Raw genomic sequence first — 25,288 nt, 5'->3', positions numbered from 1 at the left:
CTGCATGATACCATGTTGCCTTACTACAGCCTCCTTCCTTGACACCATCCTGCCTTACTACACACACCCAGTCTCACAGTTACAGCTTCTTCCTCTGACACCATCTTGCACACTATTCACAATGTTATAAAAACAGTTATTAAATAAAAATGGGTAATGTGCACATAAATGGGTAAAAACATACTTGTTATGTGTATAAGGTTAGAGACAGATGCAAAACTAAATTAAATATTTGCCCCATTTCTGTTCATGCTGCCTCTTATTTTTCACTTATGTTCTCCTCACAGGACTATATGTTCTGGGAGCCATCGGGCTTCACATTGCTAAACTGGGTGTCTCCCAAGACAAAGATGATGTTTTGGAATCTTGCAATAACCGTCATGGGAGGCAGATATCTCCCAAGCCAGCAGTACAGTGTTGTTTGGGATGGGAATATTGTTTGTAGTTGAAAGTGGCTGGAATGATACTTTGTTTGGATTGGGTAAGGATTCTTTCTAAGGTCACAGAGTCTACAGAGAAATGCAACTTATGCTCTGTGTTTTCAGGCTTGTGTGACCCAGGCCAAGAGGAAACAGGAAAGGGGCTACAGTTCATGAAAAATATGATTTGTGTACCAACTAATGTATACATGTGCAAGGTTCAGCCAGCGTTCCCTATTCATCCAGGCACGCACACGTGGCACACATACCCCCAATCCAATCCTACACCAAAAAGACAAACCTATTATTTTTCTCTCTGTACTCAACTTTATTTTTCATTTCTTATAGTCTGCTCCAATTCCATTTCAGATTGTAAGCAGGGCACTCTTTCCGTAAAGGACAATCTATTTTTTTTTAGTATTATTTTGAGTATCTGTTTTTATTTTCCCTCCATTTATTAAGATATTGGCAGTGCTAATATAATGAATCTGAAATAACAACCCCACCTGCTTGTAAGGAAGTGAAATAAAGATATATTTTTTATGTAGATAGTTTGGGCAATATTACAGTTTAGCCAGTAGGCAGGTGGCACCAAACCTTAAAGGGGAACTCCGGGTTCCAAACCAAAATTTGTTAAAGAGGCCCACATAACAAAGAAACCCCTAATATACTGTTTCCATCACAGTTACCGTTTTCTTCAAAAAGTATGAATAAATGAACTCTTCCATGCTGATTTTCCGGCTGTTTAACAGTTCTTCTCTTTCTGCACCATTTAAAAATTCTGTCAGAGAAGGAGGGACTAAACACTAATGTTATAAATTCAACTTCACCACAGCTTTCAGACAGTATGCAGGAACTACATTACCCACAATGCATTGCACTGTGATGTTCCTACCTTATTGAAATCACCTGTGCAGGGAATTGTGGGGTTTGGAGGATGCAGACTGAGGACAGCTGGCTGTCGATATACAAAGTAACAGTATTCAGACAGCTCAGCAAAGTAGTCAGATGGATCAGCATGAGAGCAGGGGGCTAGGCTTAGGGAATTGTTCCAAACCATTAAAAATCATGAAAAATTTGCATATTTTTTAATTGATGTATATTTCAAAGTTGCTTGAAATTATGTTAACTTTTCAAAAAGCATTTAGGTGTAAGATATAGGAAACCTACAGGAGCTATAGTGATACATTTAAGGGAAAGCTTGTGAACTGTATGTTGGATACACCAGAGAAGGGGAAGTTTACCCCCTTAATGGCACTCTGATCTTGCATTTCCACATGAAAGGGGTACTACAGGCTCCGTGTGAGGAATGGTGTGTGAGTAAGAGGATAAGATAGAATCTTTGGAAATAGTATTTACTTCTTTGAGCTTGCAAACAGTGCCCCAGTCTGTTACCTGCCTCTGCAAGAAGCTGTCCTATAAAAGTCTGCCCTGGTCGATCGCAATGCTGTGTACCATGCCTACTTATTGTACTAAACGCCATTCATATCCATTTTCACAATAATGGGTTTCTACCAGCAACTGTCCCCAATTGGCAGAAAATTTGATTATTGAAAACAGGAAAGGCTAGAACAAAAGAAAAACTTCAGATGACTCTGCTCACTAACTTATTTTTCTGAGTGGAAGCTTACATTTACACTTTCTGCTGAGTGTGGACAAATAGATGAAATGTACAGCAGGTAGCGCTGTTGTTTCAAATTAATTTTATTAGCAGTGTAAAAATTGTTCAAATATTTAAAACTAGATCATAAATCAAGTAGATTGCAAAAGTGCTCAGAACCAGAATATCCTGATTATTCCTGAGTAATTCTGTTGTATTCATTTATATAGCATCTCAATAATTCTTAATGCTTAACAATGCCTCAACACAAACAGGGTACAGGTTTTATGAATTACAGAAAGAGTAAATTAAGTGATTGTAATTTCAACACAGAGCTGGAACGAGGTACCTGTGCCAAAGAGCTTGCAATCTAGTAGACAATGGAGACAGACAGAAACTAAATGGACAGGGGGAATAGTAATAACATTTATTTTGTGAGCAAGCTTTTGGTGTATACCCCAGAAGATTGAGTTTCTTCCCACGCAGGCATGGAGATGCCCAGGTTTATCCTGGGGAAGCAGGTAGGCACCAATGCAAGTGGTTAGAAAAAGTCACAAAAACTGTAATTATTACACCTATCAAAAATGCTCTGAATCATTGTGCAAATTGCAAGTGTGGGTTAAGGATTCTGAATTTAGTTTGCCCTGGATTGGATCATTCAAACAGTGAAATCCCCAATGTTATTTGTACATTAAAAAAAACTTTGCACATTGATAAATTGGCCCTAAAGCTTGTGCTGCACCCTCCTTGACACAGTAGAATATTGGTTCAGTGTAGATCTAGCTGCCATAATGAGAAAGTATTTGTGCTGTTGTAAATAAGGGTGAAAAAAACACAGGGAGAAGCCAATTTGAATTGTACTATTTACTTCCCTATCAGGAATGTGTATCTGCCCAGGCAAGGCAAAGTTTGAAGTATTGAGGCCACTGAGGGTAAGTGCTCAGAGAGACACAGAAAAACATTCACTTTCTCACTATAGCAATTAGCCAATAGCCGTCATATAGTCAGAACCCCACTGAGTCCTGAATGAGGCCACCTGCTGGCTAAGTAGAACAGGCTGCTTATAACGTGTCCCCATGAGGACATAATTATATCACTTGTTCATTAGCATCAACACTTACTAGTCAATTTGTTTAGGGTTAAATGAACCCATATAGAAGTCAAAGCTGAAATATTCATCTTAGAGAGATGGCAGTGCATTTTCTGCAACACACACCCAAAAAGGGTTGCTGTACTTAATTTTTTTATTTGTAACGAGGTCAAATGTACATATGTCTTGCTTTCATTTAATGCCAAAAGCTTGTCAAAAGGTGCTACTGAATCAGCTTGCTGTTTTTGCCTTGAGTAAGCCGTCACTGTTGCAGGTTTGCTACACCTTCCTTATTGACTCCCACAAGCCTCCTATTGTGTTATAATCCCATTGAAAAAGACAGGGAGGGAGTGGCATGGCATTAGAGGGCATGGGCAGCTAATAAGTTGTTAAAGGCACTATTCATAGGTGGGACAATTACGTAGAGTTTAGAGAGAGGCAGCATACATCTGGTCAGTAAACCAGATGACATTACAGACCACCAGGGTGACCCTGGTATCTTTAGGGGTTTGAACTGAGGACCAATCAAACACTTGACGGTGCTGTGTCACTTTAATGAATATCTCAAATGTTAAATATTTGAGGATTATAGTGTGATCATTCGTACAGCATCTGCAACCCACATACATCTCTCCTGTGTGCTAATGGCTCACAGCACAGGATGCAAACTGCCTGGCTAATTAATCTCTTCTATCGGGCTGTACCCACGGGAGCACGTGGAAAAGCTGAGCGCAGATAAAATTGGGCACAGGGAGGTAAATTCTTAATGCCTGTTATTCAGAGGCAGGGGAAGTGAGGAACTGGAACAACGCTGTCAGTATGTATTTGAAATAAATGCGTTTTCCCAGGGTGAGATTATTTATGGAAAGCATGCATGTATTTGGATGTAAATATAAATGGATTCGGATTCCCAGCATTTGACAATATGACTAAACAACAATTAAACCTCAGAGATGTGAAGAATCGAATGAACGGGCAGTGGAATATGGGGGCTTGTGGGTGTTCAGGGTGTGGCTTTTTGGATTGAGGGCAAAGACAGGTGGAAGACCTAGACATTTCTCTTACTAGGACCCCATTTTGCTTAGTTTGCAAGGCCACCACACAGGCAGCTCAGGTAGGTGGTGGACTAATAATTAGGGTTCCCTAGGGAATACCTTATAACTAAGTAGTACGAATCAGCAGCCTGTATAGGAACACAGCAATGAATATATATTAGATTCAGGGTCCATAACTTCTATAATGCCCCACCCCATTACCCCTTGCGGTTTCTCTCACAAATGTCAGTACTGCTGGAGCTGTATAAATGACTGATCACATCAATAAGAGGAATCATTACAACAGCACATGAAGTGCTGAATAGCAAACAAATTAATAATAAGGTTTATCGATACATTTAGCTGCAATTGCTTTGCAAGGCAAGTGCGCCATATAGCTATACATCTTTTACAATTGTGACAGTAGCCTCCATCTCATGAGTGCTGATTATAGTTCAACTGTAAAAGGCTGGTGGTGTGTGTGTGATTAAAGAAAACTCTCAATGATCTAGAACAGTACTGTCCAACTGGTGGCCTGCGACCCCCCCATTGTGTGGCAAATAAAAATACTGGTTGCTGTGTAAGCATTGAAATGAACTGAGATTAACTGGCCTCTAACAAACAAGGGGAAGTTGTGCTCACCACTAATTTTTAAAAACATTAAGTGGGGGTGCAACATTCACAGACACATACAGTCCTCTGTACTCAACCCATTATCAATATATTAAGAACATTGAAACATGTGTGCCTAAAATGCCTTCCCCTTTAAACAACAGGGATTTTTTGTCCATATAGTGCAATATATTTAAGCTGCCCAACTACATCATAGTCATCTTCAATACGTCCAGTCCTACACTCAACTTTCATATGATTCATTAAGAATTCAATTGCTTCTTTATACATTTTACAAAGGAACTAAGTTTTACCTGCAACTTACTTGCTGCTTTCAAAGTAAAACTCCCAAACTTGGCTGCCCTTTTATTAGACACCAGTGGGATCACCTGACTATAGCTGGAAGGGGTGGGAGCTACAACAAGGAGCTGGCCACTGCTCCTATGTGAACTATAACAAACAAGGGAAAGTTGTACTCACCACTAATTTTTAAAAAACATTAAGCGGGGGTGCAATGAGGTTGTGACCATAAAATTCACAGACAAATACAAGAGATCCACTCAACCCACTATAATTATATTAAATGTTTCAATGTCCTTAATATATTGATAATGGGTTGCGTGCAGAGGATCTCTTGTATTTGTCTATTAACTGGCCTCTGCATTGTTTGCACCCCAGACTCAGGTTGTAAAATCCTGCATTGTTCACACCTGTAATCCCCCTGCATTGGCGACACCTCTAGAACCCTGTATTGTTCAAAACTCAGACTCCCAATGTGAATGTCTATATTTTTAATCTATTCACACCTCTCTACTCTTACTTCCCTATGTTTCTTGTATGTGCCATACGCTGACTGCTATACTCAGCCTGTGTGCCATACTCTGTGTGCCATACTCTGCCAGCCATACTCTACCTATGTGAGCCATACTCTACCTGTGTGTCATACTCTGCCTGTGAGTGCCATACTCTGCATGCATTATGCCCCCTTTGTGTGCCATACTGTGGGAAGTAAGCCTGGTGGGGTTGTTCTGGGGGTTTGTTAGCATTTAGAAATAGTTATTATAGGGTCTCTAAGGTGTTTAATTATGTGCTGGGTATTGCTGTGCTATCCACATGGGGGAATGAGGCATATGGATTTAAGAGCATGTCTTCTTATGACCAACTATTTGTTTTTTTTGGTGTGTTACTACCGTTAATATGGATATGGTCTTAAAACTTCAAATGATAACATGGTTTAAAGTGGGTATGTTTTATAATCTGGGAGTGGTCAACAAAGGCTTTCATTATCGTCCCTCTGCCACGTCGGGCAGAAAATTTTCAGCCCTTAGTACCACAGAAGTTGGACAGCACTGATCTAGAAAATGAGTTTCTGCTGTTCCGCCAGGTTGCCACCTGCATTGATGGAAAAAGTCTGGCTAAGGTCACTGTTGATAATTTTAAGCACTAGGTACACCCCTTCAGCCTGCCCAGTTAAGCTTCTAGTCCACACAACTACTTGTCTGATCCAACCCTGCTGCCTACAAACCCAGCCCATGACTGCTGGTGAGAAGCCTACTTTTCCAACATAATTGGCCTGAAAGTGTGGCACTATTTGCAAGCTAATTGGCTTGGATTTGGACAAATCAAAATCCTTAGTTGGATATTGAAGGTTAAGTCCACTAAGGATAAACCACAGGCTCATTTCCTTAACTCAACTAGGAGCCTGCTCTGGCAAAAAGAATGAAGTGTGTCCTCCTTGAGTTTCCAGGGAGGTAGGTCTTGGTCCTAACTGTCAGGAATTAAGAGCACTCAAAAGCAACATGAAAGTTCTCTGGTCACTAGGTAAGCACATGCTTCATGAGCCTTAGTTTGCAGGTCCATAGAGATCAATGCAGTTGTAAACCATCCATGGGTAACTACTGGTTACACTCTGCATTCATGTTTTTACTGGAGCCAACCAATGACATATTAACATTGCAGCCAAGAGTCCCTATTTTCCAAGCAAAGTCTCAGGTTATCACTCGATATCCCAAAAATGTTGATTCTGGAAATACCAACAAGGCAAACATCAGGGATGGTACATGGGATACAGTAGTCAGGTGCCCTGTAGCAGAGGGGCACCAAGAGACAAATGAGTAGGGTTGCCACCTTTCCCAGCAGTGAAAGTTGGACAAAGGGGACAGGTAGGCTGATGATATCAGGATAGGACTGAGACATTAAGTGGAGGGTCTGTGGCATTGGGGCAGGGCTATGACATCACATGCCACAAGAATTGAGGAATTTATCTGTTTTTAAACCAATCAAAAGGTCGCAGGAGGTTTGAACTGGACAACCTCTTAAAAAAGGGCTGTCTGGTTTACATGTGCGATTTGTGGGGCACAAAGTGGTAGACCTTGTGATAAATGGGTGGTGTTTATCGGATCATGGACAAGATTTCCTAATAGGGCATGGCAGGAGTGGATCGGGAAGCGTGGTCATGAGTGCACAGTGTCTTTCAAATTGATTGGTTCTCCATAAATGCTTTCCATTTGTTTGAGCAGTGTACTGCCACCATCATTAAGTATGTGCTTTTCTCCAACCCCCTGCACTGGGCTCTGGCCTGTACCCTCAGCATGCACATTAAGTTTTCAGCATAGAGTTTGGGCAGAGAGTGGGCAGCTGAAAATATATTCCTTCCCAGGTAGATGTTTTGAAAGCTCATTTTTGTTAATGAAACTTCATTGAAAATACTTTTTTAATCTACAAATCTATATATTTTATGCAATTGTATAACTTGCTCTATTTAGTAAATTCTCAGTAACATTTTTGGGGTAGAGCTGATTCTGTTTGGGTGCCCTGGTAATCAGGCTCTGACTAATAATATTCTGTATTTCCCTCTGCAGTAATGAGACTTTATATCTCCCATATTGTTTTTCTAATTACCTTCCAAGCTCAGTTACTATTATAGTTTAATCCATATCTTCAGCTCTAATCAATTTCAGGCTCTTGAAATGTGAAAGAACTTTTAGGTCTTCTTCCAGATATACTGCCCGACTGTAATATTTGAAGATACTGTTTCAGTTCAGAATACTCACTTAGAATGATAATAACTTTAGTCTGCCTTAAAGGGAATGCATTGAAAGAATTATATTTCAATGAACTATTCTTCTATAGGGCAGGCCAGTGCCGGGCCAAGCCAACCAGGTGCCCTAGGCAACCCGGCTGGCCTCCTCTACCCCCCCCTGCACATGGCCACTGTGAAGATGGGGAGAGGGGGAAATAATGTACAGGCATGTGGTGGGGACAAGGGTAGGTGAAATAAAAAGGTATGTGCCTATCACAATCCACTGCCGCACCCTAGGCATGAGATCTTCCCCTAGTTCATGTCCTGGGGCACACAGTAAGGACAGGGCTTATTTGCACCATGCATGCAACGTGTGTGCCTGTTGCAGTAGCTCTGGATGTAGACAGGGGACGCAGATGGGGGAAGGAGGCACTGATTCTTTGCATCTTGCCTTAAAGGAAAACTATACTCCTGAACAATGTAGGGCTATATAAAAAGATATTGCATAAAACAGCTCATGTAAATAAATCATTTTCATAATATACCTTTTTAGTAATATGTGCCATTGGGTTATCATAAATAGAAAATTGCCATTTTAAAAAATAAGGGCCACCCCTGGGATCCTACGATTCACGGTGCAGAAAAACAAACCACACTTGTTAGGTGACATGAGCCAATTAACAGACAGAGTTCTGTCTTTTGCTTCCACACTTCTCCCTGTTACAGTTAGTGTTTCTGGTCAGGTGATCTCTGAGGCAGCACAGAGACTATCACGAAATGGTGGTTCAAGGCTAAAGATGTAAAAGGGCAATATTTACTTAAATATATAGACCAGTTTGGTAAGAGTCTTTAATATGCCACTTAATTTGATATAAACTATCTGTTGCTTCATTTTAGGGGTATAGTTTTCCTTTAAGATGGCCATACACACGCAGATTTTATTGTCATCCTGCAAACAATTTTATTGGCTGAACAGTTGTTTTAACGATTAACGATATGTGAGGAGACTTTTGTTCTATCTTTGTTGTGTTGGCTGCCAGATCATATTCATATCGACCAATGAGTATCTATTCCTTTGTTTACTTTACTTTGTGACCCAACCATTCAAAACAATGATTATCTGGCTGTCACATGCAGTGACCGTTTTTATTGTTTCACAACAAAAATGTTTTAAACCTATCTGATCAACCGTTGGGATGATGTGGTCAGTCTCAGTGTAATGATGGATTGTCCTAAAATTTGCTAAACAGATTTTGTCACATAAAAATAATCTGTCAGCGTATGCCCACCTTTAGACCCTTTACTAAAATAAAAAACATTGCCTAAGGTATTAAGGTGCCAGGGTGGTGGTGTAAAGAGGTGTATCAGGGGCAGGGATTATTGGGCTTGGTACTTAGGGTATCCTGAGAAAGCTGGCTGTGATGGGCTGCAACGTTATAACTAGGAAGGCCAGTACAGACTTGTTGGGAAATACAAATTTAATGGAAAGTGCTTGCTAATAGCAATCTCAGCCTTAACCGGTGATTCACTAGGATGACCAAATACCAGCAGGGTCACAGATTGGTCAACCTCCTAAGAGCCATTGCTTTTTTATTTTTTTTTCAGATTGGGCCCCTGCCATCCAGCAACATGCAGCACACCCTTTATATACTAGTAGGGTTGCCACCTTTAAAAAAAAAAAAAAAAAAAAAAGCCAATGGTGGGGGCAGGAATTAAGGAGCAGACCATGAAACAAAAAGGGGTGGAGCCGGTGGGGCATGACACAAAAAGGGGCAGAGCCACGGGGGTAGTGCCGAAAGAGGGGCGGGGCCACATCGCCCAAAGATGAAGAAAATGTAAGTTTTCACTGGCGGGCAAGGGCTTTTGTAAATGGTATTACAAATTACCGGCAGCTACGTTGCCGGTAAATTTGTAATACCGCCCCGGCCCTGGCAGGTGTTTTACCGGCTAGGCCGGTAAAATACCGGCCGAGTGGCAACCCTATGTACTAGTGTCCCGCATAACTGCCCCCTCCCTGCGTCTTACTGAACAGAAATAAACACTGGTTTAAGAACATATAGGATAAATGAAAAAACCCTAATTATATAGGCAATTATAAGTAATATATGTTGTTGCTTTTACATGGTGCTAAAAATACTATCTTTAAAAATAGCCCCTTTACTGGAGCTCCCTATAGATGTTCTCAGGGCCCTGTTGGTGTTTCAAATGAGGGATGGGCGTGTCCTAACGGCCCTGCCAGAAGCACAGTGGGAGGGGGACAAAGACAGGCTTCAGTTCCCTATCAGGTCTGGCTAGAACAGAGCTGAGAGCAGCCAGCTCCCCTGAACAGCCTGGGAATTAAGGGAGCAGGAAGTGGAAGAGAAGGGAGGGGTTATTAGGGTTTTTGCAGAAATATTCAATAAATTAGCCAGAAACACTATTTTTTTTAAGCACAATTCTTCTATATGTAAATTAGTACCCCAATACTGATGAGGCCCTTACAGTTGTCCCCTCTAATGGCTGTCATACATTCCTACATCTAACTCATCTGTTCTTATTTGTCCAACGAACCCTGCCTTTCCCAACACTCCATGACGTCACTGATGTTCCGGCGCATACCATTCCTGAGACTTTCAGGTGACGTTTAGTCACGTGACGATACCAATTCGCAGGAATGCCTGCCCTCCCTTTTGCGCAGGACCCCGAATAAAGTACCAAGGACGCCTAATTAAGGCAACAGTGTAGCTGCCTGTAAAATTCGTAACGATAAACTCCCAGTTAGACAGTTATCTAGCCCTTCTATGCTGACGAGAAAGGACCTGTTCAGTGAATGGTTTTAGCGTTTGGTTATAGAATAATCCTTTGACCGTAGCGGCACTTGATTTTGAGTCAGGCGGTGAGCGGGCAGACGCGGAAGCCTCTGAGCTTGGATGTTGTGACTGGAGAGAGAGAGGAAGCCGGAGTAGGAAGAGTCAGGTAACCAGCGGGCCCCAGCACAGTACACGGACAGCTCGCCTATCATCTCCCCAGTATGCCTCTCTTCGGCTCCAATCCCTTCGATCAGGATGTGGGTAAGTGCTATCCCCGGCCTATGGGCATTCACGCGTGGAATCTGCAGCTGAACTGCAACTCCCAGAAACCCCTAAAAGCCCACATCTGTTGTGAATGTGATGTGACTGGTATATTCATCAGCTGTCAGACATTCAGAATTGCTGATCCATGCAGTAAAACATGCTGCTGCCGCTGCAGAACCCCTTGGTTAGGAAATCTGTTATGTCATGCCTCCCTTATAATTCTGAAACCAGCAGTGGCCATCTTTAGCCCTGATTTCCTGTATGAGATCGAAAAGTGGGGCAAATATGCGCCTGTAAACCATGGCAACCAAACAAAAAAATATAGGCCTTCCTGTATATTTAGCTTTTTTCCCTATTAATAACATGGGGGTCAAGCATAATTTTTTACCAGTCAGGTTGGTGAAACACTGGCCAGGTGGCAACCCTAGCTGAAGTGCAAATTGGGGATGTAGTGAGTTAAACAGCTGCTAGAGAGGCACTTAAATGTAGTTGTAAAAATGATTCCCCATTTTTGGCATTGGATTTGTACCTTTTGTTCTAGGTTTCCATGTTTTTTAAATTTGCCTCTGTTTAATAGGTTCTATAATAAGTTCAGCTGACCCAACCCACCACCATGATTTGCTTGTTTGATCAGGATGCCAATGAAGGGGATGTCTGGGTTTTTTTGCCCACCCAACTCGTGGCTAATGCCTGGCTGCTCTAGCTGGAGGCACCAAGGCCCAAACCCATGACCTCATGTGGGATTTTCTCCTTTTTTTCCATAAAAAATGATGCTAAATATTGATTATCCAGAGGATATGTACCCTGTATTTAACTCTGCAGACTAAAAAAAAAAAAGAACTGTATATGTCCGGTTATAAAAGGTGATAACCACATTTGTAGCATAAAATAATCTTCTCTTTAGTTTGGGTACATCTGTAAGGATTGCAGGATAAAACCTCCTGTGATGGGTGGTCTACTAAAAAACACGATGCTCATCCATATTATCTTATTAAATAATAAGATAATATTATATGCAGTTAAATCCTTCTGTTGGTAATGCTGTTTAATATTTTAGTAACTAGACACTCCCTTTTCATATAAGCAGAAGAGAAAAATTGTTTCTGCAGTTTGGAATAATAATTCAATATCTCTCCATTGACCTTGGTATTCTTAGTGAGGTTGTAGATGACGGTACACAAATCTAGGGCTATTATGTAGGTTAACTGGATTTTCCAGCTAATTCTGGTTAAGTTTATACATGTTTAAATCATTCACCATTAGTGACGTTGGGTTGTGGATGGATGGCAGGTCATATTGACTCTCCTCACCGACCTCTCCAGCTCTCCTATCCCCGCTAGTGATGGGCCAGCACTTCTTATATACGTTTGCTTAACCTGCCTTTACAATGTCATTATAGTATTGGGTCAGGCTTGGATTTGGTAGGGGCAGGTTTGGTTAGGAATTGGGCATGACTGATAGAATATTTTATAAAGGTTTATATAACAGGTATTGTATGCTTATAAACACATTTTAAATCCTGCCATAGGATAGATTAGGCATGACCAACTAGAAGCCTGCAGGTGTGGCCTTCCAAAGGATTGTAATGGCTGTCAGTCAGTTTAAGAGCTCCATAGTGTTCATTTTACATCATCATTATTTTAATATAATCTGAGCTAATGAATCAGCTCACTACATGTAATACATTTTGCAACCCTGGGATAGGCTAAACAAATACTCCCATTTACCAGGGGCATGCATAAAAATGCTCTACCTATTATGAGTCCACAATGTTGGTAAACTCCTATAATACTATTTAATATGTATCCTCTAGTTAAAGGGACAAGCTGCTCAGAATAGCATAATGTTAACCATTCAATTCAATGTTGTGTTTATATAATGGTGAGAGCCATGTTTAGCCCACTGGCCACCTATGTGTTTTCTATTCAATGGGTTCCAGTCCAGGGCACCGGCCCGTGGTTTCAGTTAAGCATATCCAATCACTTGGGGCTGCCTAACATTTGGTACCCCCAAGTGTATGAAGCCTTTCCTTCTCCTTTAATTTTATATTGACTCTTCAGATTTTGATTTCTTGTTTAGGCTGTAATTAAAGGTCAATTTATTGGTTCTCCTGGGGACCTTTAAGTTGCAACTCCTTCCGATACATAACCCTGGCCTGTCCCAGAGATCTGTTGATGTCCTTGTGTGAGATCATTTTTTTATTCAAATGCGGACACTGAACCCATGTTTTTATATTTAAAGGAGACATAGGAGGATAACTAAAAAAGCCCCAGTCTTGTAGGCAATTATTATTATAGAAATTTCAATATATCAGCCCGAAACACTACTTCTATCAGCACATTTCTTCTACATATAATAGAGTATAATGCATTGGTGCCTTCTTGTTTTTAACATAATATGTTTCCTTTAAACTATTCCTACATGGAAAAAGGTGGAGAACATTGTCATAAGATACAAAAATTCCAGTGAGTCTCATGACAGAAGGTGAAATCACTAAGCATTGGTTATAACTGCTGACATATTTAAGCACAATTTAAATTTAACAGGTAATAACTAGCTTTGTGGTATGTATATTTAGATACAAGATACCTTATTCTTATACATTAGCAAGCCTACAGGGGCAGGTTCATTTCAAAGTAAATATTTGCCATTGGTGATACGCAGGCCTAGTAACAACTGACCTTTCTTAAAGAATAACCTGCTGGAACTGCTTTCAGCCATCAAGAACATAAATAGTGCAGTAGAGTTGGGATAAACTAACCATACCAGTCAATGTGAGTGCATAAAGTAAGGCCCTGTACCCAGCAAAGTCCTGAAACTCTGGTGGATTTGTAATTGTAATATAACATGCAAGTGCCTTGCTAATGTGTTTAGCCACATTGCCAGTTCTTTTATTTTACCAAATAACATCTTCCACTAACACTTTATCTTTGTGATATTTTAATGTGGAACCACTGAAACTAGCAGTTAGCACCAGTGGAGTAACTAGAGTACGTGGGGGTCCCTCTGCAAAAAAAACTTCAGAGGGGCCGATCCCCATCCTCCTGCCCCACTTACTGCCTCCACCCACTTTCCTACCGAACTTCGCCCCATGTCTCTGCTTCCCCATCGCAGGTAAGAGAGCTGCTGGGGAAGGAGGGAGGTTTCTTATTAACTATATAGAAAGCAGACAGGAGTTTGGGCGCCCCTTTTCCCCATGTCAATGCTCCTCTTCACTAAAAACTTTACCAGTCCCAAGTATTATTCTATAAGTTCGCCATATTAAGAAAATATGCTATGTGAGAGGTTATGGGACCAAGAAATAGCCCTCTGAACAGGTGAGGGCACTGACAAGTTTAGGATAGATCAAGTAGAACCCCCGGGTTTGCATTTCCCCATATGTGACGCTGTTTTCTGTGGTCCCATTCTGGCAAACTGCGTATGTTTTCCTAGGGTTTACACTGTTATGACAGTCTCTTGTGAAGTGTGTGTGTGTGTGTGTGTGTGTGTGTGTGTATATACTCTCCAGCATTAGCCAAGTTATAGGCTGAAAATGAAATGTATTTTTAATTTTCTAGTTATAAAATACTAATGAAGTGATGATTTTATGGTTTATAAAGAACTGTACAGCAGCCCAATGACTTGTACAGCAGTTAGTCTTGCTTCACGTTTGGCATTCTGCCTAGGAATTTATATGACAGCATCTCGATTGGCCAGAAATGGATGGTGCTAATGCTTTTCCTGCCTTTTAAATATGTCTGCAATTCACTCACTTTTCCAGCTGCTCTGCAGTTATATTACTCTTATTCATCTTTGCTTTGTTTTTTTTTTTTTTTTTAGAAAAGGCCACAAATGAATACAACACCAGTGAAGACTGGCGACTTATTATGGACATCTGTGACAAAATCGTTAATACTCCAAATGGGTAGGAATTAATATATTTTTGTATTCATGATACCCACAGCTCCTTCATACTAAAATTATTACAGATATAAATACATAGCAGTTTATAAGTCAATCCGTTTAAAAATAACCAGTTGTAGTTAGAAGTAATAGTAGTTTGGATTAGGCATTTGGCATTTCATTTTATGGCTAAATTCATAATGATAATGATGTAACTGTTTCTTGTGTTCCAGTGCAAAAGATGGCCTCAGATCCATTATGAAGAGAGTCAATCACAAAGTTCCACATGTGGCTTTGCAGGCTCTGACTGTGAGTTGAACACACTTTACCTTGAATGGCTGTGATTACAGAGAAACTGTCAAAGTGGAGGTCTGTTAAAGGGGATCTAAACCTAAAAATGAATTCTAAACATACTCCGTGGTCCCCAGATCACTTTTGCAGTTCACATTAATGTTCCATTTTAGTGGTTTCTGAGATATCAGACATAGATGTTGAGATTATTAAAAGATCCGATCCTCATCGTGAGACCACGATTTTCTCTGAACGATCGTACGAATTGACCATCAACTAAAAAGACCAATTTGCCAGGAAAACAAAGGGGAGCTTCCTGCTTGGCCCTGCAAACATAGATAGATTGCACTGGGACCGACAAAGATTTTTTAACCTGGCTGATCAATTTCCTGACAGATGTCGGCCGAAAAATCGTAAGATGTACGATCATTCGAATCCCACTAACCGCACGATAATTTCATAGGATTGGTCGGACTTCGCTAAAATCGTTCATTCAGCAAGAAGAATCATTGCGTCTTTGGGGAGCAGTTAACCTTTGGGTTGCTGGCTCTCTGACTTTCAGAAAGAGCTTTTTGGCTGAATGCCTGTTATCTCTGCAAATATCTCTGAAGCCACTAATAATTGTAAATGAATGTAAACTGCAAACATACTTAATGGATAACATTACACCAACAGTTTTTTGGGTTTAGATTCATGTTAAAGGGAAATAAATAAATAATATAACATTAGAATCATGTAGAGCAGTGATCCCCAATCAGTGGCACACAAGCAACTTGTTGCTCACCAACCTCTTGGATGTTGCTCCCAGTTGCCAAACAGCAGGTGCTTATTTATTAATTCCTGGCTTGCGGACACATTTTGGTTGCATAAAAACCAGGTGTACTGCCAAATAGAGCCTCCTGGTCGCTGCCAGTTCACACGGGTTACAAAATAGCCAATCACAGCCCTTATTTAGCACCATCATGGACTTTATTTCATGACTGGGTTGCTCCCCTACTCTCTTTACATTTGAAAAGCAGCTCCTGGGTAAAAAAGATTGGGGACCCCTTGTGTAGAGAGATGGCATCTAGGCAGTTTTAGATTTGGTTGTTATTCCTTGATTGTAATCTTCCAGTCCATGTATTAAAGGAGAAGTTTACCCCAAATCACCTGTTTGTTTGGTATACCCCCCCCCACCCCGTGAGGGCAGTTCCCTACTTTCTTCCTTAGGCCTGTGCTCCTTTGATTTTTCTAAAAAAAAAAAAAAAAGTACTGGCCTTGGGTACTTTCCAGCAGTGCATCCCCCTCCTATGTATTACTTACTGGGCACTTACACTAAAGTTGCAATACACTGAAGTTGAAAATGACTGTATTGTGCCTGTGGATTGATGGAAGTAGGAATAAAGTAGGAATAAAGATTGTGTTGCTTTACTAGAAAGTATGCCAGTTTTTTTTCAGGGAGAAAGTAAGGATTTTTTTGTGCTGGGGGTACCTAACAAAGTTGCCTGCCACTGATTTGGGATTTCCTTCTACGGTATCTCTTTATAGCTGCAAGCACTGGGGTTGTAATTTAACATCTAGAGGCTTGAATTGCTATAAAATATTTATTCGATTTTTTTATTTTTTTTTTTTAAATCTGCTTTTCCTTTTCAGCTGCTGGGTGCCTGTGTGTCAAACTGTGGGAAGGCTTTTCACTTAGAGATCTGCTCCAGAGAGTTTGCTAGTGAAGTGCGTTCTGTTATTACTAAGGTGAGTTTTCCAGGTTCTGCTTTTCAATTTTTTGTTCAATTTCCTTGTTTTTCATGAATGTTTAGTTGAATGCCTTATACATACAGTTCAATGCTAGACCTGATACAGGTACTGTATTCCAGGAGAATTGCAATTGGAAAAGCGACGCTTCCTGTGTGCCCTGCACTTCTATTATGCCCTGTGCTGTACCTTGTGTGCCATTTACTAATATAACACATCTGCTGTCATTGAGTGCAATTCCACACCCAGCGACACTGAATGAATAGCTACTATGTACTTCAGAGATTCCTTTTCTTGTGACTGTCTGTATAATATAGCATTTTATTCTTATTTCTGCCATTTTGTAGGCGCACCCCAAGGTATGTGACAAACTGAAGGCTTTAATGGTTGAATGGGAACAAGAGTTACAGAAGGATCCGCAGTTTAGTCTTATATCTGCCACCATCAAATCCCTGAAAGAGGAAGGAATATCATTCCCATCATCAGCACCACAGGTACGAAGGTGGAACAACAGATGTGTAGCATAGTGGTACCCATAATTCCTGTTGTCTTAAAGGCAAACTAAAGCCCAAAATTGCACATAAAGGTCAGCCAAACTATTATAAAGGGGTTGTTCACCTTAAAATTAACTTTTAGCATGATGTAAAGACTGAAACAATCTGCATTTGGTCTTCATTTTGTTATTTGTGGTTTTTGAACGATTAACCATCTTGTTCAGCTCTCCAGTTTGGGATTTCAGCACATATCTGGTTGCTAAGGATAAATAATGATAAATTACCCTAGCAACCAGGCAGTGGTTTGAATGAGAGACTGGAATATGGATAGGAGAGGACCTGAATAGAAAGATAAGTAACAATAACAATAGTATTTTGGCTGCTGTGGTCAGTGACCCCCTCTCACTTTTTAAAGCTGGAAAGTGTCAGAAGAATTGAATTAAATGCATTTTAATACATTAGATTGAAAATATGTATATTTGTATTTATTTTATGCATGTTTATTATGCATTTACTGCTCACGCTGAGCATTTACTGGAATGAGTCTGTTCAGCTGAAAGAAGGCTGCTATAAGCAGTACTAACGTACTGCCTACCTTTGGAACTGTAGTAAAAATGTATACAAATTACTACATTTCAACATTTAGTAAGAATGGCTTATTCTTAATCACTTATCAACCTGTGTTCATTTTTAATTTGTTTTTTTTTCCATTATTTGCATTCCATTTCTGAAAGACGTTTTTCAAGCAAAACCACTATTTTAAGGTTTGCTAACAAATGTAATTGTGTGAATAACATGTACTCTTTTACTTCACACTTTCCCTTACAGAGTACTTCAAATACTCCAAAGAACTCGGCATTACCCACTAAAGGCAAAGAAGAGGACGATATCGCGAAAGGTATGTTCGTTGCCCTGAATGAATTATTGTAGTGCTCTTTATGAAAATGGAAAAAGGGAACATAACACACATGAGCTATGTTACCCATGTTTCTCTATTAAAGTGGGGGTTTGCCTTTGAGTTGATTTTTTTTTTTTTAAAAAAAAATAATTTTAATTATAATTTTTATATTTTGTGTTTTTTTGAGTAAATTAGCTTTTTATTCAGCAACTCTCCATTTTGCAGTTTCAGCAATCTAGTTAGAGGTCCTAATTGCCCTAGCAACCATGAGTTGACTTGAAAAAGAGACTGGAATATGAATAGGAGGGGCCCTGAATAGAAAGTTGAGTAAAAAGTAGCAACAACAACAAATCTGCAGCCTTACAGAGCAAGTGTTCTCAGATGGTGTCAGTGACCCCCATCTGGAAGTTGTAGAGTCAGTAGAAGAAGGCAAGTAATTAAAAAAAACAATAAAAATAAATAATGAAGACCGATTGCTTATAATTGGGCATGTTATAAGATACTAAAAGTTAACTGAAAGGTGAACCACCCCTTTAAGGTGTATAGTTTTTAGCATTTTATTTAAAAGCAGAACTTATTGTGTTCACAGGACAACACTTGCTTGCATTTTTCGCAAGTATAAGGTATTCTTTGTAACTTTAGTCACATATGCACTTACTCATTTTGTCTTTATGGATTTGTCATTGAAAATTATAAATGCTCATGCCTTGCAAAACAAACATCTGTATCCCACAGATACATGGGGAAATGCTGAGACAGCAGAAAGATTGTTTATCTTACTAGAAAAATAGTACCGGGCAAGCAGGGTTGATGTGTGTCAAGAAAGCTCATTTAAGTGCTACATAAGCAATGAGACATCTGATTTAAACATGGGAGGCAAAATGCATCAAAACCACTAAGGTCCTGACCCATTTCTTTTTATTCTGCCTCCAGCCATTGCATAGTGTCCCTAGATAAAATAGACATTAGTCCTTTAAATTATTTTCAAGTGAGAATGGCCCTTTGACCATACAATGAGCTGTGTCTGGTTAAAGCTTATATTAGTCACACATCATCTTGTGAAGGGAACTGAGATTCTATTGTCCAAAGTCCATGTCATACGTTCATGCAGTAAATGGCAATAAAGATTTTTTCTTTTTCTTGCTTTCCAAATAAAAGCCATCGAGCTTTCATTGCAAGAGCAGAAACAGCAGTCATACGAAACCAAAACCATTTATCCATCTGTGGATGCCCTGCATGACAGTCAGAAGACTGCAAGAAAGGTTCGGGCACTGTACGACTTTGAAGCGGTGGAGGATAATGAACTCACATTTAAAAGCGGAGAAATTATTATTGTTCTGGACGACAGGTAAAGGTTCTTATGTGGCAACAAAAAATAATACCTTATTTATACATAAGCTTTATATTCTATGTTTGTGAAGATTCTCATTTATCCAGGCCATGGTATATCTGTAGAAATACGTCAAATCAACTGAACTTATTTACCTATTTACAAGTTATTCTGAATTGAGAAAGCCAGTTGGATGACTGGTGAAATGTTTTCAAGGGGAAAAAAAACAGCAAGTCCAGTTAATTTGACTTATTTCTACAGATTTTCTGTTTATTCCATTATCAAATTCTTATTGACATTCGTGGATAATCATTTACTCTATTGAAGGATGTCTGTTAAACCAATATTGTCTAAGGTAAGGGCCAGTTTGGGTAACATTTGAAGTGAGTGCTTATTTGTTGTATTTAAATCTCAACAGCGATGCCAATTGGTGGAAGGGAGAAAATCACAGGGGTGTTGGACTTTTCCCATCTAATTTTGTCTCTTCGTCTTTAAACGCTGAACCAGAGGAAGGTATGTCCTATAAAAACGTAGATTTCATTTATTCAGAAGTCTCCTTCTCATTCAACCTATTGTTTTTGATTGAAAAAAAAGTTTTGATTTGTCTACCACATGGGGCTGTTGAGGATTCAGACGCTTCACCACTGGCTAAATAATGAAGCCACAAAATACACCTTGTGTGCCATCAGTGCATTTGTTACAGAAAAGCAGTTAAGCTGAAAAGCCTATGATATTATTGGGTAGAAATATCATTTTTGGAACCTATATATATATATGTATATATATATATGTATATATATATATATATATATATATATATATATATATATATATAATATATATATATATATATATAAATAATACTGATGCCTTTGGCTAGTTGTACATTTGTAGTAGTCATGTGCAGTCAACTATAAATCTACCTGTGCCCTCCCCACTGTGACATCACTAATGGGGGTGGGGCACGCCATTGCAAGTATACAAAAAGGCACATACAGAGGGGGAGGTGGGGAACTAGAAGTTTGCAGCCTGCAAACATTATGTGGAAGTCAGCCCAAATATACTTTTACTGAAACGTGCAGATTCAGCCTCTTTCTCTTCATAATATATTTTTCCAAAATCCCACTCTGAAGGGGATACTTACTGAGCAGTACACACAAGATGGCTATTGTTTACTGCTCTTATCTGTTCTATGAATCGAATATGTTAATTGATGTCTGAATAATGGGCTTTCATTCCAAATAGACTACAAACCACACATGTGTCCCAGCAGCACAAATTGTCATTTTATTTTGGCTTCATTTTTTGTTACACCTCTATAGCTGTCCATGCACCATAAGATCTTTGGTGAGGTTGTCTAATGGAATAGCTCTTTACCTGATTTGCAACATGGCCCTATACCCAAGCCAATAAGCTGCCATGTCTGGAGGGATAGTATCAGCAGCTTTTATTGATCTATGTATCTGCCTGGGCTCTAAAGCATAGTAAATAAGTAGTGGTTCATTGTATTGAAGCAAATGTGCTATGCTGACATGGAGCTGCAATATTGACGTTGCCTAAAACTGATGTTTTTTTTCTTAAGTGGTAGAAAAGAATCTGGTCCTTGAAGAAATTTCAGAGAGTGCTCCAAAATCCGAACCTGAGCCTGTATTTATTGATGAGGTATGTAATGGTTCAGGTCTTGTCAGTCCTTAGGCGTATAGCATCTTAAAATTACCCCTGCCTATTGACTTGAAAGGGATTTTCCTGAAAATGCTCTCGTAAGTGATAACAGGTAATTAGAAACACTTTGACCACTTTTTTTTCCACAAGAGCATCACTGTGCTTAAAAACATTGGTTCATCCAAGTTGTATTTATTAAGTTCGTGTGTGTGTGTGTGTATATATATATATATATATATATATATGTATATGTATATGTATATGTATATGTATATGTATATATATATGTATATATATATGTATATATATATGTATATATATATATGTAAGAAAGAAGAATAAGGACCGCACTAGCTCACCGTTTTCCCATGATTCAGGTGCTCAGTCTCACAGTGTCCCCACTGTGGAAGCAGCAAAGATACGAAGAAGCAGACGGCAGACGGCACTTCTGAAATGGGGTTTATTGGAGTAACTGCTGATGACACCTCATGAGGACATTTAAAAGATTGTTTCGTTTCCTAAAAATTGTATACATTGTTTAAAAACCAAACAAACTATCAAGGAAGTCTATGGGGCAAGGGAAGTATTGTTATCTTGTATCTCTACTCAAAACTTACTAGAAGAGTTGGACTGGGAAGGGATTTTAGTGGAGTGTGACCAATGAACACCCCTATGGCCTATTAGGCTTTCTCAATGGGTAAAGGGCCCCTTATATCACACATTAGTACAGATAACTAATGTCATGTCTATAATTTAAACCGTTCGGGATCCTTGTATCCAGTTTGAGGATCCAAAATGCCTCTCTGAGATTTAATCTGTGACCAATATCACCGCCTCTAATGGGAATCTGTACTTTCTCAATTACCTTTACTTTTAGGTCTTTTAAACCAATGGGTGAGCATATTTTAAAATGCCGGCCCACTGGTGTATTCTCCTCCCTATTGGTGATACTTCTAATATGCTCCCTTACCCTATCCTTCAACATGCGGGATGTGCGACCCACATATTGCTTGTTGCAGTGACCACACTCCAGTAGGTATACCACATTCCTAGTGTTACAATTATAGAACCCGCTGTTTTTGAAGGATTGTCCTGATACATTGGATTTGAAATCAGGGCCTGTGGAGATCACTTGACATGTTTTGCAGACGTTGGCCCCACATTTGTATGTACCTTTCACTTTCAACCAGTTGTCTGTTATTTTCGGTGGAACCGATGAAACCAAGCTTGGTGCCAAAATACTACCTAGAGTGGGTGCCTTTCTTGGAACACACTTTACCTCAATTTGGGACAGTATTTCCGACATTTTTGCATCACCGTTTAGTATAGGTAGATACTTTTTAATAATCTTACAAATGTTGCCATATTCCTCACTGAATTCGGTGACGAAAAACATTTTATGTTTATCTGATCTGGTTTGGTCTATATAATCCTGGATTGGACGTCCTATATCATTTCTACCCTCCCCCATTAAAGGAGCTATTTTAGCTTTCTCCTGTGCGTTTTCTATGAGGTGTCTGGGGTACCCTCTTTCTTGCAATCTTTGGCCCAAATGTTGCGATTGGAGGTTGAATGTGGCATCTTGGCTACAATTCCTACGGTATCTTACAAACTGGCTGTAAGGGATGCTATTCAAAGTGTGTTTAGGATGACAACTATTGAATTTTAGAATAGTGTTGCCCGCCGTGGGTTTCCTAAAAATTTCAGTGTCTATACGTTTAGTGGTAGTGTTTCCTGTTAAGGATAAGTCTAAAAAGGTGATAGTATTCTTGTGGTGATCCAGTGATAATTGTAAATTATATAGGTTTTCGTTAAGGTATTGATGAAATTCATCAACTAAATGTGAAGGACCATCCCATATAAATAGCAGATCGTCAATATATCTGCCGTACCAGACCACGTGTTCACGAAAGGGGTTAGCACATCCATAGACGTGGCACTGCTCCCACTGACCCATATACAAATTTGCACATGAGGGGGCAAAGGAAGCCCCCATGGCGGTGCCACGTCTCTGGAGGTAGTAACCCCCGTCGAAGTGAAAAAAATTATGTGTTAATAAAAACTCCAAAACCAATAAGTTGAAATGTATGAAATCGGGTGTATAGGTGCGTGATTCTGTCAAAGTGTCTGAAATAACTTGTAACCCCTTACCGTGAGGGATTATAGAATATAAGGATTTGACATCCATGGAGATCCAGTGATATGTGTCCAACCAAGTAAGGGTAGATAATTTTTCGATGAGGTGTCCCGTATCTCTTATATACGAACCCAGAAGTGGAACTAAGGGTTTTAAGTTGGAGTCAAGCCAGTCTGAAAGCCCCTCATTAACCGATCCGATACTCGCCACAATTGGCCTGCCCTCTGGTGCATGGATGGACTTGTGTATCTTTGGGAGATGGTGGAAAATTGGAACAGTGGCGGTACTTCTGACCAAATAGTCCTTATCACGTGTGTCCACCACTCCCAAAGATATACCATACGACACCAGTTCGTCAATTGCCCTCATAAATTTTTCCTGTGGATTAAAGGAGAGGGTAGAGTAGGTATCAGAATCATTCAGTTGTCGCTTAGCCTCCGCTATATAGTCAACTGTATTCATAACCACCACACTCCCTCCTTTGTCCGCCTGTCTTATAGTAATATTGGTGGCAGATTTGAGGGACATAAGGGCTTTCTGTTCCTCAGGGGAAATGTTCCGTTTGTGTCTATATGAAATGCTAGTATTCAATTTCTTGAGGTCCTGTTCAACCAGGTCTTGGAACATGTCCATTGAGGAACATCTGGACTGTAAGGGGTAAAAGTTGGAATTGCTCTTTTTATTAGTGAGGGACGTCTTACCAATTAAGGGCTCATTTGGGACAACTTCCCTAATACTCTCATCCTCTAACGTACTCAAATCGGAAAGGCAACAGAGCTCCTTAAACGTGTCAAAGTAGACTCCCTGTTTGGATGTCCCCCTCTTCCTCAGATCAATGCTGTAATCTCTATGGGGGGGGGATATGTCAACTCCTTCACCACCAGGCCCAAAATGTCTTCTAAGGGTAAGTTTACGAACGAATCTATTCACATCTAGAAGTGTATTGAACAAACTAAAGTGATGTGTTGGGGCAAAAGATAGCCCTTTACTAAGTACTGATATCTGTGCCGAGGACAGAGTAGCAGAGGATAAATTAACTACATTCAATAGGTTCGATCCTTTTTCTTGGGGTTGGTTCTTAGTTTGTAGGGTTTTTCTCTGGAACCGTTTCCCCCCTCTTCTTGTCTTCTTCCTGACTTGTCGTTCTTCCTGTTCCAGTCTGCTCTCTCCTGTTTCTTCCTGTTGGTGTACTGGTCTTGGCCATGATAGTTTTTTGGCTTCCTAGTGTCCTCCTTGGGCTCCCTTTCATCCAGATCGGCCGCTGTGGGTGTGCGCCTATTTTGGCGTAAGGATGTCAAATCATCAGTACAAAAGGAGGTCTCCTCTCCTGAGTCACTCGAGAAGGAGACTGATTTGGTGCGGTCACGTTGATAGCTTTTGGACCTAAGAATGGATTTCGGTCTTTTCCATATATACACCATATTATTTTCATAATCCATTCGATCCCTTTTCAGTTTCCGCTTTTTGCGTGTACTGACGGTTTGTTCCAGATATGAGAGGTGTTCCTTTAAATTCTTATCCAGCTCCCCTAGGTCCGGCAGTTTCTCCATGCTCGACAGGAGAAGTTGGGATTCATTTATATTCTCCCTCGTGTCGATTAAATCTTTTTTCTTGTGATTAATAATCAATGCTATCAATTCGAATGAGCATCTCGATAGCGTGTCATTCCATTTATTCACAAAGATCTCATCATCTCTGGCGAATGTAGGGAACTTCCTAATTCTTAACCCCCTCGGTATTCTGTTCAGGGCCACATATTTCTCCAATGTTGCAATGTCCCAACATAATAACAGTTCCTGTGACATGTGTTTTTCCAAATTTTTAAAAATATCAGGAATGGTGTCATCGGTATCGTCATCCGAATTAACATTGTTAAAAGCTGTTTCAAGCTGGTTAAATCGTGACACCCTGTCTTCTAGTTTTTCTAAGGCATATAGTTTGTTTGGTACTAAAAGTTCAGCAGGTTGATTATTCGCCATTTATTCAATAAAAACTTTTTTATGGCTAATCTCCAATACAATGGTACATAGGAGTAG

General features: G+C 39.9%; 1 protein-coding gene across 1 annotated transcript in view; it reads left to right on the top strand.

Annotated features, from left to right (window-relative positions):
• Positions 1-10,727: 10,727 nt before the first annotated feature.
• stam2.S (signal transducing adaptor molecule 2 S homeolog) overlaps positions 10,728-25,288 on the top strand; it is a gene marked incomplete in the record, with an annotated part of 21,121 nt that continues 6,560 nt past the window's right edge. The window contains 8 exon segments of the mRNA NM_001086960.1: positions 10,728-10,827; positions 14,650-14,734; positions 14,946-15,021; positions 16,636-16,731; positions 17,079-17,225; positions 19,284-19,471; positions 19,872-19,966; positions 21,036-21,115. Of these exon segments, the coding sequence (NP_001080429.1) occupies positions 10,788-10,827; positions 14,650-14,734; positions 14,946-15,021; positions 16,636-16,731; positions 17,079-17,225; positions 19,284-19,471; positions 19,872-19,966; positions 21,036-21,115 (807 nt within the window).

This window comes from Xenopus laevis, chromosome 9_10S, assembly GCF_017654675.1.
Source record: "Xenopus laevis strain J_2021 chromosome 9_10S, Xenopus_laevis_v10.1, whole genome shotgun sequence".
Lineage (NCBI taxonomy): Eukaryota > Metazoa > Chordata > Amphibia > Anura > Pipidae > Xenopus > Xenopus laevis.
Note: the sequence above shows the minus strand (reverse complement) of the source record. Positions and strands in the feature narration are given on the sequence as shown.